This window comes from Talpa occidentalis, unplaced genomic scaffold (assembly GCF_014898055.3).
Source record: "Talpa occidentalis isolate TD23 unplaced genomic scaffold, MPIMG_talOcc4v2.1 talOcc4.9, whole genome shotgun sequence".
NCBI classification, from domain to species: Eukaryota; Metazoa; Chordata; class Mammalia; order Eulipotyphla; family Talpidae; genus Talpa; species Talpa occidentalis.
In genome coordinates, this window is record NW_023605305.1 from 16,935,650 (window position 1) to 16,951,875 (window position 16,226).

At 56.3% G+C, this 16,226-nt stretch overlaps 1 protein-coding gene across 6 annotated transcripts in view; it reads left to right on the plus strand.

Moving 5' to 3' along the window:
* Positions 1–215: 215 nt before the first annotated feature.
* Positions 216–16,226, plus strand: part of PTPRU (protein tyrosine phosphatase receptor type U) — a 74,890-nt gene continuing 58,879 nt past the window's right edge. For 3 of the 6 annotated variants that reach the window (XM_037498235.2, XM_037498236.2, XM_054690954.1), the window contains exons 1-3: positions 328–400; positions 12,682–12,813; positions 15,519–15,790. In XM_037498235.2, the coding sequence (XP_037354132.1) occupies positions 328–400; positions 12,682–12,813; positions 15,519–15,790 (477 nt within the window). Of the gene's footprint in view, positions 401–12,681; positions 12,814–15,518; positions 15,791–16,226 lie in introns of those variants that run through there. The other 3 variants (XM_037498237.2, XM_037498238.2, XM_054690955.1) reach the window with 2 other exon arrangements.

Sequence of the window (16,226 nt, forward strand, 5' to 3'; positions counted from 1 at the left end):
TGCAGAGACAGCGAGGAGGCGTCCAGCCCAGGCTGGGGACTTGCAGGCAGGGGTGCGGACGTGGAGGAGGGGCGCGCCCGGACAACGGGGGACCGGAGCAACCTACCGCTTGCCCGCGCGGCTGCCGGCAGGGGGCGCCCCGAGACCGCAGAACGCACGGGCGGGCCTGACGTCAGCGCCCCGCTTGCTTGGGCTCCCGCTCTGGACTCGGCGCCAGTCCCGCTCCGCGCCGCGCCGCTTCGCTCCGGCTCCGGCTCGCCTGCGGCTGGGCTGGGGCTCCGGCCGCCGCGCCCCCTGCGCTGGGCCCCGGGCGGGCGGCGGCGCACCATGGCCCGCGCCCAGGCTCTGGTTCTGGCGCTCACCTTCCAGCTCTGCGCGCCCGAGACCGAGACTCCGGCAGGTAAGCGCGTCGGTCGGACCCAGTTTGCCCGGCGGAGCCCTCGGGCCCGTGGCGTATCTCAGAAGAAAGTGTGAGTGTCGGTGCCCGGGTGTTGCCAGCGCCGTCCCTGTGTGTGTCCGAATGCTGGATGTGCGATCCTGTGCTCGGGGTATTTCGCGTCTGCGAATGTTGTGTGTCCGCGAGTTTCGCGTGCAAGAAAAGGTGCCGAGTACCGGGTTGTGTGTCTCCGAGTATGTTCCCGTGAATGATGTGTGTGCATCGAGGCATCGCTGAGCGTCGGTGTGTAGTGTCCGTGCGGCCAAGTAGGGTGTGTGCGTGTTGTGTGTGCATGAGTTGGTTGTGTCATCAGAGTTGTATCTGTTAATGTGTTGCATTTGTTTGCCTTTTGTATGCCCCGGTGCTGTTTGTTTTGTGTCTGAGAATGTGTCGTGTGTGCGTTATGCGCGTGGCCGGAGTGTTCTGTGGGTTCTGCCCGCGTGTGGCTCAGGGGATGCGTGTGTAGTGTGTGTGTCGGGAGATCCGTGTACACATGTGTGCAGGCGTGGGAATGGGTCCGGACTGTGTGTCGGTGCGCTGTGTGCACGGTGTGTGCGTGTGGGAGCGTCTGGGGCTGGTGTGCACCGCCGGGCACTGCGTGGGTCCGAGTGGCTGCCAAGTGTGCCGGGAATGCGCGTGCAGGAGCGTGTCTGGAGTGGGTGCGAGTGTGAGTGTGCCCGTGCGCGCTGGCTGCGTGTCCAGGAATGTTGCGAGTGTGGCGCGCGCCTGGGCCAGGGCTGAGTGTGTGCTCCGGGCCCGAGGCCGCCAGAGGGGGCGGTGGCAGGATGTGTGTGTGCGTGTGTGTGTGTGTGTGTGTCCCGCATGTGTGACGCGCGGGCCCGGAACAAGTTGTCTCCGCGGAGCCCCCTCTGCGCCGGGCGGGCCGGGCCTGCGGCTCCGGGGGGAGGACCGGGGCCCCCGAGGCCGCCGCCTCCGACATGTCGGGCTGTTTGTTGTTTCGCAAGTTCCGCGCGGCGCGGGCGGGCGGCTGGTCCGCGGCGGCGCCGGGGCCGGGGCGGGGGGCCCCGGGGCGCTCCTGCGGGGCCGCCGCGGGTGCCGGGCGCGGGGCGGGGGTCGGCCGGCGCGGCCGCGGCGTCTGGGCGCGGGCAGGCCTGGCTCTCCGACGCCGGGCGGCGCCACCTCCGGGTGCGCGCGGGGGGCCCGCGGCCGCCGGGGTCTCCCGGGACGCTCCTTGGGGCGACTCCGCAACTTTGTGCGGCCTCCCCGCCCCCCGGACCGCCGCGTGTGCCGGCCGCGGTGTGGCCGCGCGGTCTCTGCGGGTGCTCGGCGTCTGGCGTCTTTTGGGGTGCGTGTGTGGGGGGTTAGTGTGATCACGTACACAAATGTGTACCCAGAGCTGGCGTCCGTGGGCCCGTCCGTGCTGGGGCCCGCGTGTGCGGCGTGGTGGTGTGTGCGTGTGCCGCTGGCGCCCTCCTTTTCGCCCCCACCCAGGCCCCACATCCCTCGCTGAGCTGTGGGGAGCTGCGCCCGACCCCTCTCCTGAGACGGGGTGGGGGGCGGGGGTTGTGTGGCCCCCCCGGGGGAGGGTTATCACCTCTCCCACCCCCACAGGTTGGGCAGCTCCAGCCCAGTCCTGGGGCGCCGAGTAACGGGGGCAACGGGAGGCGCCCGGGGCAGGAGCCTGGCCGGGGCGCCGAACCGGCTTCCCCCGGATCGAGTTCGCCGCGGCTCCTTCAGCCTCAGATTGCAGCTCCCGGGCGGGCGGCGGCTCCCGCGGAAGCCTCGGGCAGGGGCCAGGCCTGCCCAGAGGGAACCCCGAGGCGACTTGCCTCTGTTAACCTCCCACCGCGCCCGGGCCCCCTCCCGCAGCGCGTTGGGTCCTTCCTCCACCGTCGGGTCAGACCCGAGGGGGCACTATGAGGTCTCCCCCCACCCCCCACCCCCCATTCTGAGAACCCTGCTTTGCTTCAACTTCTGCAGCAGGGCTGATGGATTGTCAAGAACTGAGGGGTGGGAGTGAGACTTGAGGGAGTTACTTCCATCCCTGGGGGCTCAGTTTCCTCATCTCTCGAATGGGCCTCATAGTAATGGTTTGCGTGTTCGCAGATGGTGAGACTCCATCCGTGAGTGCAGGGGGACAAAGATGTTGGTGAGGACCGTTGCAGAGCCCCAGGCCGTGACTGCATGAAGCTGGGGAATCTGGGTTCATGTGCTGGCTGGACACTTGCTGTCCTCGTGGCCTTGGGCAAGTCACATCACTTCCAAAGTTTCTGGTACCCTGCCTTTGCCCCCAATCTGGGTAGAGTCAACCCAGTTCCCTGAATGCCCCCTGCCTCCCCCTCTTCCCCGCCCAAGGTGGTGTGTGATTTCTCTGAGCCTTGCAAATCTGGCAGTAATTTATTTGGCCCTGTTCTAGCTCATTCTGTCCTTTTGGTTGCTGGAGTTTCGAACAACAGGAATGAGGGAGAGGCTGCCCAGTGGTTTCAGGTTGGGCAATAAAGGCTTCTCTGGGCAGCTGGCCCTTCTTCCTGGGGCTGGGGGAGGGGACGCAGAAGGAAACAATCAGAGTGGCCAGAGTGGGGGTGCTGAGCTTCACTGGCAGCCTCCTGCCCAACTCTGGTGTCAGAAAATATGGGGTGGGTGCTGGGCTTGCTGCAGGCATTCTGCCATCCTGCCCCGCTTTTATCAGCTAAGTTAGACTTGTGGGGTTGCCTTTTCATGCCTGTCTGGGTTAGCTAGAGTGGTCGGGGGTGTCTTGCCCCCTTCCTCTCTCAACCTCCTTGCCTCTTTGGAGCCATACATCCTCTCAGGATCTCTCTCTGCCTCCTTTTCTTCATCCTTAGCCATCTCTCACCTTTTCCCTACATTCCTTCCTCCACGAGGCCAGGAATCTTCCTAATACATGTTTGAAACTCTGCTTTGAAGTCCTTTGAAGGATCCCTGTTGTCTTCAGAGTTAAGTCCTGCCTGTTGCCAGTCTAGCCCCAGACCTATCTCATTTGGTGCCACTGACTGATGCAAGGATGCCCTTGCATCCTACGCTCTGTCCAGTCCGATCTGCTCGCCAACAGCCCCTAAGTGCCCATTACCTGCGATCTCCTCTCTGGTTCTTTGCACAAGCTGTGCTTTCTTCCCAGAACTCAAATCCACTTCTAACCCCACTGGTGAACTCCTGCTCCTTCAGCTCTCAGCTCAGACATCATCTGCCCCCTGAAGCCTCCCTTAGTTACTCCCTGTTCAGCCCAGGAAGGGAGGGTGAAGGTTGATTGAAAGTGTAATTACAGCCTATAGGTTTGGTCTCCTTTACAGATTGCGAGTTCTCTGCAGACAGGAACTGGTATTTAGTCCACCTCTGAATCCTTAGCAGACAAGGATGAGTACACAAGGTCCCAGGCCTGGCTCACTTGTGCTCAGTAAATATGTAGGACATGAAAGAATGAATGAAGTCCAGTGGGTCAGGTTTTGGACTGGAGATGCCAGATGGGGGCGCACTGACTCCACTGAAAGTAGAGATTAAAGAAACAGGTTTTCCCTCCAGGAATCTGGAAAATTCTGCTGGGGGATGGTGTGTTGTGGAAAGGGCACACCAAGAGCTCCTCTGGGAGCTGTGAGTTGAGGAGGTTAAGTCTGGAAAGAACAGGTCCTCTGCCTGCCAGCCCCTCCCCCCCAGCTCCCAGCACTGTTCTCCAACGCACCCAGCAGCTGGTGGGGGCTGTCCTGTCCTCAGCCCTTTGTGCCGAGGCCTCAGCAGCTGGTGAGAAGCATCAGTCCCAACCGTCAGGCTGAGCGTCTGGGAAGGAGGGAGGGCGGACCTGCGTCAGGAGGGGCAGGGAGGTTCTGAGCCCACTCTGCCTCAGTCCTCTGTCCCAGGTCTTGGAGCAGGCGGGTGGGCTCACAGCTCTGTCCTGGTGCTTGGGAGGGAAGGGAGGCAGGAAAGGACCTGTGTGGGTGGGCTTGGAGGAGGACAGCTGAGGTGTGAGCAGGTGTGATCCCAGCATCTGGCTAGTGTGCGTGTGTGTGTGTGTGTGTGTATTGTGTGTGTGTGTGATTGTAGCTTGGAGCGTAGGGTATATGAGTGGCCTGTTGGGGTGTCTAGCCAACTCTGTGTAGGGAGTTGACTGCTTTGGCCCCTGGGGAGCCTGATACTACTAGGGTGTCTGGGCATTTAAGTGGAGTTTGGGTGCAGTGCTATTTGGGTGGGTGGTCTCTCAGTATCTAGGTGTGGGGTCCACATACTAGCATGTGGGAAGATCAGGGCATGCAAATCGTGTCTGGAGGTCTGGATGTGGGTGTGTCCTGGTATGTGGGAGTCCTCAGGCTAATGGGCGTCAAGTGCCCGAGTGTTTGTGTGTTGCATTCACATATGGGGCTGTCCAGGAGCCTGGTATCTGGGTGAGGGTCTCCCGAGTGTCTGTGTGTGGGGGTACCTGTGTATCTAGCAACAGGGTACCCATGTGTTGGAGTATCTGGATGTTTGTGAGTCTGGTTGTGGGGCCTTGTGGTGGGTGTATCTAGTTATATTCAGGTATCTGTTTCTCCTGGAAAGGGGTGTTGCCTTTGTGTGAGTGTCCTGGTCACTCTGCCCAGCTGTGGACCAGGGATTACAGCCTGTGACGCCTCCTTCCCTGGGGCTTGTATCCTGATCTCCCTTTAGACTCTAGGGGCCAGGAGCCCCACCGGAGTCAGTCTAGAGTTGCATTATCCAAAAGAACTTTCTATACGGATGGAAATGGTCGCTGTCTCTGCACTCTCCAGCACTGTTGTAACCAGTTCCATGTGGCGATTACATTTAAATAGTTAAAATTCATTAAGCTAAAAATTGAGTCCCTCATGTGCACCAGCCGGATTCAAATCCTCAAGCGTTGCGTGTTGCCAGCGCCTATCGTATGGGTGGGTGCGGGTAGAGAGCATTTCCATCATGCAGGAAAGTTCTCTGGACACTGCTGGTCTTGAAGTGTGAGGTCTGTAGCATCTTCAGTGAGACCTGGACACCTCAGGGCTTAGAATTGGTCTGGGTGTACCATCACTCAGTGGCCTTTGAAGGAGGTTTTGTTGAATCCATGCCCCCCTCTTCCCAGCCCATCATTTCTTGCCCAGATTATTGCACAGCCTCCTTTTTTGGCCTTTATTCTGCCATCAGCTCTCCAAAACTTACAGCACACTGTGACCAAAATGACCTCTGTCAGGCAGACATAGGGTGCTGCCACTCCCTCATCCCCAGCTGAAGATGCCCCAGCTCCCAGGGGACAAAACCCAAGCCCGAATAAGACAGGAGAGGCTCCCCTCCCTGCATGACCCACCCCAGCTTCCTGCCATAGCTTCAAGTTTATGCCTCTTCTCCCCTGACCCACCTGCTCCCCACTCTCCTTATGAGCCTTGATGACCAGGACAGTGTTAACCCCACAACCTTCGGGTCCTTTTGTATTCTTCTTTGAACCTCTGTCCCTCTTTCCTCTCAGGGGGGCCTGCCCACGCGCTTCAGAGTCCAGCTCTGAGGTTGCTTTCCTGGCGAAGCCATCCTGACCCTCCTGGTGCTGCTGGCTGGAGTCTCCCAGATACTGTACATCCGTGTGCATTCGGCTGCCTTCTGGCTCCCCTGCTCACTGGCTGGGAACCCCTAGCACTGGCCTTGGCCTTTGTCATCTCCTGTCCCCAGGGCCTTGTACACAGCAGGTGCTTGCTCAGTGTTGGCATAATTGTGAACCACTGGCTACATAAGGAAGCCTCACAAAGGATGGAAGGGGGTACCAGGGCTCCCCAGAGCAGTCGGTTCCCTCTTGGCTGACTTAGGGCAGAATGGCTGGGTGGGGGGACACCTGGGATGGAAAACTCAGAAGAGGCTGTTAGTTGGTGATCTGGGAGATCTTGGGCAGATTCCCAGGGACTAGAGGTTGCTGAAGTTTATTCCAAAACGTGGAAAAGTTGGCAGGAGGGTTGGAATGGGGTATCAGAAAGGGTATTGTTGGGCATATTTGATGGGCAAAGACTACGGCTGGGGTGGGGGATGTCATGCTGGTGGCTGGGGGGCTCTGGGGAATGGCAGATAAGTAGCAGTGAAGATCTCTCTGGGAATTGGGGTTAGCTGGGAATGAGGTGGTGTTGGGGGAACTGAGGGTTGGGGGACAGAGGGAAATGGAGAGAACAGAGGGATATGGGACAGCTGGGGGATAAGAGGACAACTGGGAGGTGTGAGATTCCCATCTGGACAAGCTATGTGAACTCAGCAGAGAGGGGAATACATTGCTCAGAATGTGTGCACATGTATGTGACTATACGTGAGCTCCCTTGTGGTTGTGCATGTGTGCGCATATGTGTTTTAACAAGTGTGGTGTTCGAGAGCATGGGCTTGGGAGCCAGACCACCTGGGTTCTGTCATTGGCTCCACCCACTTGCTGGAGCAAGTTACGTGACATCTCTAGGCCTTTGTCATCCGAGAGATGGAGATAACAATAGAATATGCTGCCTGGGGTTGCCACGAAGATATAATTGACATAGATATAGTTTAGGGCAGATTCTGGCACATAATAAGCACTAGAGGTGCTGTTATTAAGTATATGTGAGCGCAGGATTCCTGTATGTCAGAGAAGAGTTGTTCTTGGCTTCTGATGAAGTCCTGGCCTGAGAGGGGTGGATGGAGGTGAGGAGTGACCAGCTAGGTTGGTGGGGTCTGGCTCCCCTCCACAGTCTATCCCTGTTCATCCCACTTTCCACCCACCTGGTACCAGGGTCTAGTCCAATAGGTCTCCCCCTCTGCTGTCCTCTGTCTTGCCCACATTGCCCTGCCCTGGGCAGGGGGCCAGGGGATGTGCTTTAGTTGTTCAAAAGCTTTTCAGCAGAATCTGAATTCATTGTGTGCCTGCCAGTGCACTGGGGCCCTCTCAGATATAAATACCTGGACAATGTGCTCAGTTCTGGCTGCCTGTCCAGAGGTGGCCATGGCCTTATCCTGTGCCCTTGCAGAGTCACTGGGGTGGAAGATGTTGAGGGTGGGGGTGGAGTGGAGGGAAGCCCACAGGAAAGATGAGGCCTCGGCTCCCCAACCTGTGGGTAACCAGCCCAGCTGGCAGAACTGCACACAGAGAGGGTTTTCCAGGAGTATGGGCGTCTCTGCTTTCAGTGCATGCCAGCGGGGCATGTGAATTCCTCCCTCCAGTGCTTCTGCAGTGTGCCACATCTCTGCCTTCACTCTGCAGCGTGCCACACTTTTTCTTCACTCAGTCCAGTCACTCTAGACTGCCCTGGGTGTGTGCTCTTGGGTTCCTAGAACCAGAATAAGCCAGAACTGGCCTACTGCATTGTATCCTTGTGCTACCTGTGTCTTAGCCCTACGCTGCATGACTGTGCTGGATTCTGCATTGCATTGGCTGTGTGGATTCTCTGGGGTGTCTGCATTGCCCCATTGTACTGTACCATCTTGCAGTTGTAACCCCATCTGTTCCTCTTCTGTGCTGTGGTGTTGGAAAGGTAGACTCGCACGCTGCCCCACTGCAGGCTTTCTGTGGCCACGTTGCATGCTTGCCCCTAGAGCATTTCTGTTTTAGGCTGTGCTAGCCCATTGGGCAGTCTCCATCACCCAGGGTGTGGACTCTAGCAATGCACCACTGCTCTGTGCCTGCAGATGGCATGCCACTATGCATCGTCGCATCACGTGGCATCACAGCTAGGGCACTGCATTATTGCAATGAGCATCTGCATTATATTGGGGGTTGGACTCAAGTTTCTGGGCCTAGCCCCTCTGCCTCCCACCATTGTTCTGTACCAACACAGTGTACCTCTGCCCAGGAGCACTTCTGTCCCGCTGCTTCACCTCACTGCATCTATGCCTTCTCATGGCCCAGTCCTCCCCATCGCGCTCTCCTAACTTAATGCTGTCCCTGAAGATATCTTGGTCTTTCTTGATGTTTCTGTTGGCAACCCCAGCCGACCTACCTCCTTGCATCTTTGCATCACGGCTTACACCTCTGTCCCCCTTCCCTCAAACTTCCTCTCCCCCTCCACTGCACACTGCACCTGTAGTCTCTCCCTACTGTGCAGCTTGGGGACTGCTTTGGGACTGGGTTTGCAGGTAGCACCTTTGCACAGAATCTAACATTGTATCTGTGCACCGCATGGGGTCACTGCCTGGGCCTCACCCTGCCCGGTACCTGTTCACCATTGGGTTGTGCGTCTCCATTGGATTTCAGGACCAGCCCTTGCACTGAATTCACTGTTTTGCAGACATCTGTACTGGCCCCTTTTCTGTCACTTTGCCCAATGCCCGCCAGCCTGCATCTCTGCTGCTCCTTGGGACTGTGTTGAGCTTGTATTCTAGACTGGCTTCCCACACCTAGCAGTTCTTCTGCACTGCACCACAGGCTCCTCTTCCCTGGATCTCCGTTCTGTTGGCCACCTGCTATACACAGATGGGGCTTGGGACAGTCCCTAATCTTAGGAAGGGAGATGTGGGGGTTAGACGGGCCTGAGATGGAGCTGTAGCTGGGGTGGAGCATGTGGGATAGGGCTGGGTTGTGCAAGAAGGTCTGGGGGTGAGGCAATGTTGGCTCCAAGTTGGGTTGCGCTATCTAGGATCAGGGCATGGCTTTGGGTGGTGAAATAGTCCAGTGTTGTCACGAAAGTTGTATTTGGGTTCCCTAAGCCCTGGTTGGGGCTGTGCCTGGGATTGGGTATGATAGCAACCATGAAATTCAAAATTTGTTGAGAGTTTTATTTCTCCTAGGGCCTCTCTGGGGAATGGGTGTTCAGTTGACTAACCAAAGGGAAGAAGAATCTCATTGCAAACACACTGTGTACCTAGGGTCTTTAGAAGACCTTGGTGGCTGCTGGCAGCTGCAGTTGGTACAGGTGAAAGGAAGGTCTGGTGTTCATATGCTTGTGCTCACATGTACACACACACACACACACACACACACGCACACACACCCCTGCCTCACCTAACCCACAGGCACATGCTGACCACTGAATGTGCCATGTCCTTCTGCATGTGTCTTGTGTACCCACACACCCACAACTTCACAGCACACTGCCAGGGAGGCCCACACTCTCATACACCCATACCCACCCTCACCTGCCTCTCCCCATAGCATCACTCTCTGGCCCTCCCATTGTTCTGGCTCACATGCATACTCACACAGATGGAATCAGACTTCTAGAGGTAGAAGCAGCTTTAGAGGTCACTTGGGTCCCCATTCTCATTTCATAGGCTTGGAAGCAGGGGTTCAGAGAGGGAGCAAGTCACCTGCTTATGGTCACATAGAAAATTAGAGGCTCAGCAAGAATTAGATCCAGGTCTCCTGCCTCCCATTTGAGTACTCACAAATCAGCACCAGGCTATCAACCCTACAGTCACGTGTGCATGCACATGTGTGCATACGCACCCTCCCCTCCAACATATGGAAACACACATATGGAGGGGTGGAGGCCCTCACACCAGGGAGACCCCCGCCTCCCGCATTCTGGCTCCTGCAGAGGTTGTTTTGCCCCTTATATCACCCCATCCAGACTCCAGCGGATGTGGATAAGCCATCTTCCTGCCTTCCAAAATTGTGGCTGACGGTTGCTCAGGCAACCGCCTTCCTGATTGGGGAGATTAGCTGAGGAATGTAGCTGGGCTAGTTTGTGCTGAGGTTGGGGGAGCGAATGGGGGTCTTGGTTGCTTCAGCCCAATTTCTCTGGGCGTCCTGGCAGAGGTGGGGCTCCCAGGGAGGGTTCTGGTCACCCTGTTCCCAGTCCAACTGAGACTGTGTCCCTAAGACTACTCTGGGTGTGATGGGACTGTGTGTGTAAACATGAATGAGTGTGAGTGTGTTGTGTTATGCAGCACTCTGGGTGTGATGGGAGTGTGTGTTTATTGCATGCAGGATGCAAACAGGGGGCACCATCTGACTCTGGACCCCCTGGGGGCTCCCTCCTGCTCCCATGGTGCCCTCTGGAGAAGCCATCTGCCCTCATGGTTTATAGGATGTGTTGCTTTTCTCATCTGAATCTAGACTCTCCCTTGTTCAAACACCGACTGTGTCTTCCCAATTCAAAACCAGGCCACACTCATCCTGACACTTACCGCCCTCCATGGCCTGCTCTCAGCCTCCCTCCTTCCAATCTCATCTTCCTTGTGGACAACCTGGGGTCTCCTCTTTACCCTGGGCCACCTGGTCTTTACTACTGACTTACTGTGCTGCTTCCACGTCTACTGGTCAGATGAACCCTGTCCTTCCAGACTCTGCTCAGGGCATTCACCTCCAGGAAACCATTCCCCTGCACTCCCCTCCTCCCCAGCCCCTCTTTTGGCTGGGCATTTGTCTCATTCCTGGTCCCCCTCCCCCTTCCCCCCCAGACTGGGAGGTCCCAGAGGTCAGAGCAGTCCTAACCATCCCTGTGCCTCTAATAATGCTGGATTGGAACCTGCTTTGTGCCGTCAGTGAGCATGCGTCCTGAGAATGGGCCTGAATTTACATGTGGCCCCTGGTACCCCAGAAGTCTTACTTGGTTTGTACCAAGTCTGCTTGAATAAAGACAGGTGGCTTCAGTCCCAGCTTCCAGGTCTTCAGAGACGGCCTTGGGCGAGCCACCTCATCTCTCTGTGCCTCAGTGTCCATCTGTAAAATAGGAATAATAATAGCGCCGACCTTGGGGGTGACTGAGGGCTCACCCACCTGGTGGTCACGGTGGTGAGAGGGAGTCCCTTGGTGGAGGTGCTGAGTGTGTGCATGTCTGTGTCCATGGAGTGTCCTGGTTGCTTCAGCCCACTTTCTCTGGGCTGTTCTGGCAGAAATGGGGCTCCCAGGGAGGGGTCTGGGAGGTGCAGGGTCTGCTAGGTGCAGGGTCTACCTGCCACCGTTTTTGTCCTAACTGATGTCTGATCTACTGATGCAGTTTCACTCCCACCCCCACTGCCCTCCACTCTCCCTCCAGGGTTGCAGCCTCCAGCAGGGGCTGGGTCTCTAGCAGGAGTTAGGACTTGACTTTGGGGCTTCTGGCTCCTAAGTCATCCAGACTAGAGGTGATGGGGTTTCCCCTAGAACCTGAGAGGGCTGATTATTCCTCTCCTGGGGTGGAGTTCTTCTTGGTGGCCCTGGCCCCAGAGATGTTACCCCTGAGTTTGTAGCTGGAATAATGCCTGACTCAGTGACACAGGGCTGGGGGTGGACAGGGACTAGGGAGAGGGGTCATTCTGGATGGGAAGGTCCATCTGGGAGGCCTCCCTGGCAGTCACCCAGGACAGGGCCCGACAGGATTTGTGCCACTTCCTTGCCACTTGCTCAGGCTTTCTCCTGGTCTCAGATGCTTTGGACTATTCCCAATGGGACTGTAAACACCAAGATTCAGGAGAGAGTGCAGGGACCAGTTTGCAGTTACTTTCTGAACCAGAGGTGTTCTCAGGTTTATTAGCTGCCCAGCTCAGGGCTTTGATGAGCTGCTTTGATGAAAGCTACCTTATGGACCAAAGGACTCACATCTGTTTCGACCCTCTCTTCCCGCCTCCCCTTCTCCCCATCTAAACGATAAATATTTGGTTCCAGATCAGAGGAATTTGCTTCCTCTAGTCACAGGTGTGTGCATCACATACACAACTGCTTTTGCACGTCACATTCCTGCAGGCAGACACATGAGTCAGTGACTTAGGGCAGTGACTGAATCCCCGTACCCAGCTGCCAAGTGGGAATAATAGCAATACCGCCTCCGAAGACCCTGCACCTAGCAGGCTTTAGTGCTGTGCGGCGCTGTGCAGCGCTGTGTTGGCCTGAGGCCAACAGTGGCAATTGCTGGTATTTTGGGGAGCTGCTGTGGGGTGGCGTGTCTTAGGGCATTCATGACCCCCAGTCCCAAGGCCACTCTTTGTCCTCTCTGTGAAGATGGAGGGGCAGGTGATTAAATACAGACCGGTAGGAAGGGGTGTCTTGGTTCTAACACCTCTTCTCCCCCCACTGCCACTGAGCAGCTGTGTGACCTTAAGGAAGTCACCTGGACTCTTCTCACTTGGCTTCCTCATCCGTAAAGTGGGATGATTCTAATCATGCTTTGATGAGTCGGGGTGAGGCACAGTGATCTGATATATGATAATTAGTGATAATTAGTTTTCATTGAGGAGGGTCTTTCATGGCGCTTGAGTGGTCGGTGGCTGTGTCCTGGGAAATACTGAGGGCACAGGTGGTGCATGGAGGTCTTGGTATTGGGAGGGGCAGTGTGAGGAGGGCTGGGGAGGAGGAGGGTGGGCCTGGGGTGGAAGGGGACAGTGGGAGCACCTGCTGGCCAGCCGCCCACCCTGGCTCACAGACCCTGCCCTCACAGCCGGCTGCACCTTTGAGGAGGCGAGCGACCCAGCAGTGCCCTGCGAGTACAGCCAGGCCCAGTACGACGACTTCCAATGGGAGCAGGTGCGGATCCACCCTGGCACCCGGACACCTGCGGACCTGCCCCATGGTGAGCTACTCTCATCACTATTTCCTTGGGGGCCAGCTCTGCCCACTGCTGTGTGACCTTGGGCATACCCCTTATCTGCTCATCTGCTTTCGTGTCCTTAATGACATGTAGACACTGCTAATGTGGGACTCTGGACCCTGTCCAGTTGTTGTGGCTGGGAGTTTTACTTGTGAAATGGGTGCAGGTTCTGGTAATGAAAGGCCCTCACAGCAGTCAGCTAAAACCCACTTCGATTCTTCCACTTGCTTGTTCAGAATCCACCCTCCTCCTGCCAGGCCCTCTAGATCCTCTACCTGCTGGGAGGTTCTCTCCTCCCTGAGACCTTCTGAATCCTGGTCTCCTTAGGACTAGAAGATGCGGTGGGGGCTAGACATGTATCAAACCTTCCTTCCTCTGCTCCCTTCTTCCTGAAAGTGCAGATCCTTCCCAACTTATAACTGGCTCTGGCCCTGTTTTGGGATAGAGCACTTTTGGTGTTGTGCGCACTGGACTGGGTGTGAGGAGATTTATTATGTGGCTTCTAGTGCTGGCCTCCTACTCTGCTGAAATCCTGGTTTCACATTACCAGCTGTGTGAACTTGGGCAAGTCCCTCACTTCTATGAGCTCCCATTATCCTGGGTGTGAAATGGGAAGAATAATTCACTTCATAGGGTTATAGATAGTAACTATGAAGTGCATAACATGGGGATGGCATGCAGGGGTTCAATTTATATTGAGTTGCCATTGTTGGAGGTTTTTGAAGGAATGTCTTGACTAGCACCCCTTTCACTGGGTACCGAATCAACTGGGAATTAAGAAAAGTATAAGACAGATGGAGGCCAAATGATCAGCCTTATTACTGATAAAGGTTGGGTCAACCTTTAGTTTAGTGTGAGAACCACTTGCTAAGGAAACCCCAAAATTGGGCAGCCTACAGACCACCTCCTAGTTTCTATCACAGTAGTGGGCCAAGACCTTTGTCAGCAACCCACAGCATGTCCCAGGTTGCACCTGCAGTCAAGGGTGTGGGAATGGAGGCAGCAAAGGTTCTCAGGGTTCAGGCCGCACTTGAAGGAACAGGAGAGAGCCCTCACACCTGGCATAGGTGGCTTCTCCTACCTATTCACCTTGCCTCCTGGAGGCCTCCCCGCCACCATCTCTGTGTGTTTGCTCACACTGTGCCCTCCTGGGGGCATTTATCCCTGCCTTCTTTGGGCTCTCAGAGCCTTGTTTGACCTCTGTGCTAGCCAGTGTAAAGTCTGACCCATCTGGCAGTGATCTTTCAGGGTGCCCACCGTGGCAGGGATCCTATGTGGTCCCTCTCCATACCCCTAAGGGCCCTGCCTAGGCCTGGTTCACAGGTGAATATACTTCTTATAGCCCTGACCACCCTGTGTGGGCTCTGCCCTCTCCTGCCCCCACACAAGCAGGGACATGCCCAGGAAGAAAGGGGAGAGAGACGTTTAGTATTTAGTGTGAGCCTCCTGCTGGATCTTAGGGGGTGCAGTGGTAAACAAGGTGCAGCTGGGCTTTGCTCTCTTGTGCTCACATTCTGGGGAAGGGAGATGGGGTGGAGAGAGTAGGAAGGAGGGAGAGTCACATTCAGAGAGCGCAGGAGAGAGAAGGAAGAGGACATGAATGAAGGCAGTAAGTGTCAGGTTGAAAGGGGGAGAAAGACACACGACTGCTCACAGGGAGAGGAGAGAGGAGGGACGAGGAGTGTGCCAAGAGAGACTATTGAGGGCTGGGATGTGCGCCTTCCTGGGTGGGGATAGGTACCTGGAGTTTTGTTTACTGCCCCACTAGGTCTGGTCTGGGACCTGTCTCCACAGGCTTCTGGCTCGGAGATGAATGAGATCCCTTCTAGCAGACTCCCTGGGGAGCCCTCCCAGAGCAGGGAGCCTCCTGGTTTGGGATCTGAATGAGCTTGTGTTGGCTGGCAGCCAAGCCAGGAGAAGGTGGTGCTGGGTGGCTGCAGGCATCTCCTTAGCAGCTGCAGGGGCCTCTCTCCACAGAAGGGAAGCCAAAATCTCCCAGCCAAGTTGTGGAGTCCAGCCAGCTCCCGCCCCCACCCCCAAGCTTCTGGAGCTCTGGGGAAGGGGCAGGGCTCCCTTTCTCCAGGTTGGAAATCAAGCGAATTCTATCCCAGGAATTTATACTTGGCAGTTGGGGTGGTGTGCGGAGGGGAGGGATGGGGGGGGGGGCCTGGAAAGGGAATCAGAATCCTTCATCCAATTTCTGTTCTAAGAGTTCATTCAGCTTGGGTTTGAAGTGTGTTCTGGGGACACAGTGGAGCCCCGGGGCATGACAGGCTGGTGGGGAGACAGACGCACACTTTATTAATGATTCAGGGGCCATAGAGGGACAGGGAGGTAGGGCTTCAGAAGAGGGGGCCTCTGAGGGCCTGTCATGTGTCAGCGTCTTGATTCCTGCAATGAATGACCTGGCCCCACCTCCAAACACAGCTCTGAACTATGGATCCGCCTGGGTGTGGATTGTGCTTGCAGGTGATGAGGATGCCAGAAAGGGTTTCGAAAAGTCAAAACTCTGACTCCCTCCTCTGGGAAACAGAGGCAGGGAAGTGCAAGGACTTGCTCAGTGAGCCAGAACTGGAACTTGAATTCAGAACCCCTGACACCTCGTGGGTCTGAGTATCTGGAGTCCTTTGTTTTGTCCTGTCCCCCAAGCTCTCCTCAGCTCCTGCCTGTTCCTCCTCTCTTTGCAGGTTCATACTTGATGGTCAACGCTTCCCAGCATGGCCCAGGTCAGCGGGCCCATATCATCTTCCAGAGCCTGAGCGAGAACGACACCCACTGTGTGCAGTTCAGTTACTTCCTGTACAGCCGGGATGGGCACAGCCCGGGCACTTTGGGCATCTATGTGCGTGTCAATGGGGGTCCCCTGGGCAGTGCTGTTTGGAATATGACTGGATCCCATGGCCGTCAGTGGCACCAGGCTGAGCTGGCTGTCAGCACCTTCTGGCCCAATGAATATCAGGTGGGCTGGGTTCAGTCTGCGGTAAGCCTGTCCTGGGTGGGAGAGGGATGTCAGCTAGAGGTCAGAGTAGAGAGTGGCTGTGATTGGAATTAGGCAGTGTTCAGCCTCAGGAGTGAATGTATGGCCAAGGTCAAGGATCAGTCTGTAGTTAGCCCTGGGTTATTTAGTCTAGGCTCAGCATCAAAGTTCATTGATAATGACCTCCATCATAGCCTATGGCTGAGTTCAAGGGAGTTGGAAGAGTGCTGACTTTGAAAGTGTCCAGGAAAAGATTTTTGCTGCTTGAAGGTAGCTGTCCAGGATTGGGATAGAACCTCTGATCTTGCTGTTGTTAGCTCAAGGCACTGATAGCCCCTTCCACAATTAGCTGGCTTGGTGGGGAGGGCCATTATGAGCTGGGCTGGACTATGCTGGTTGAGAAGGATAGGGCTGGAGA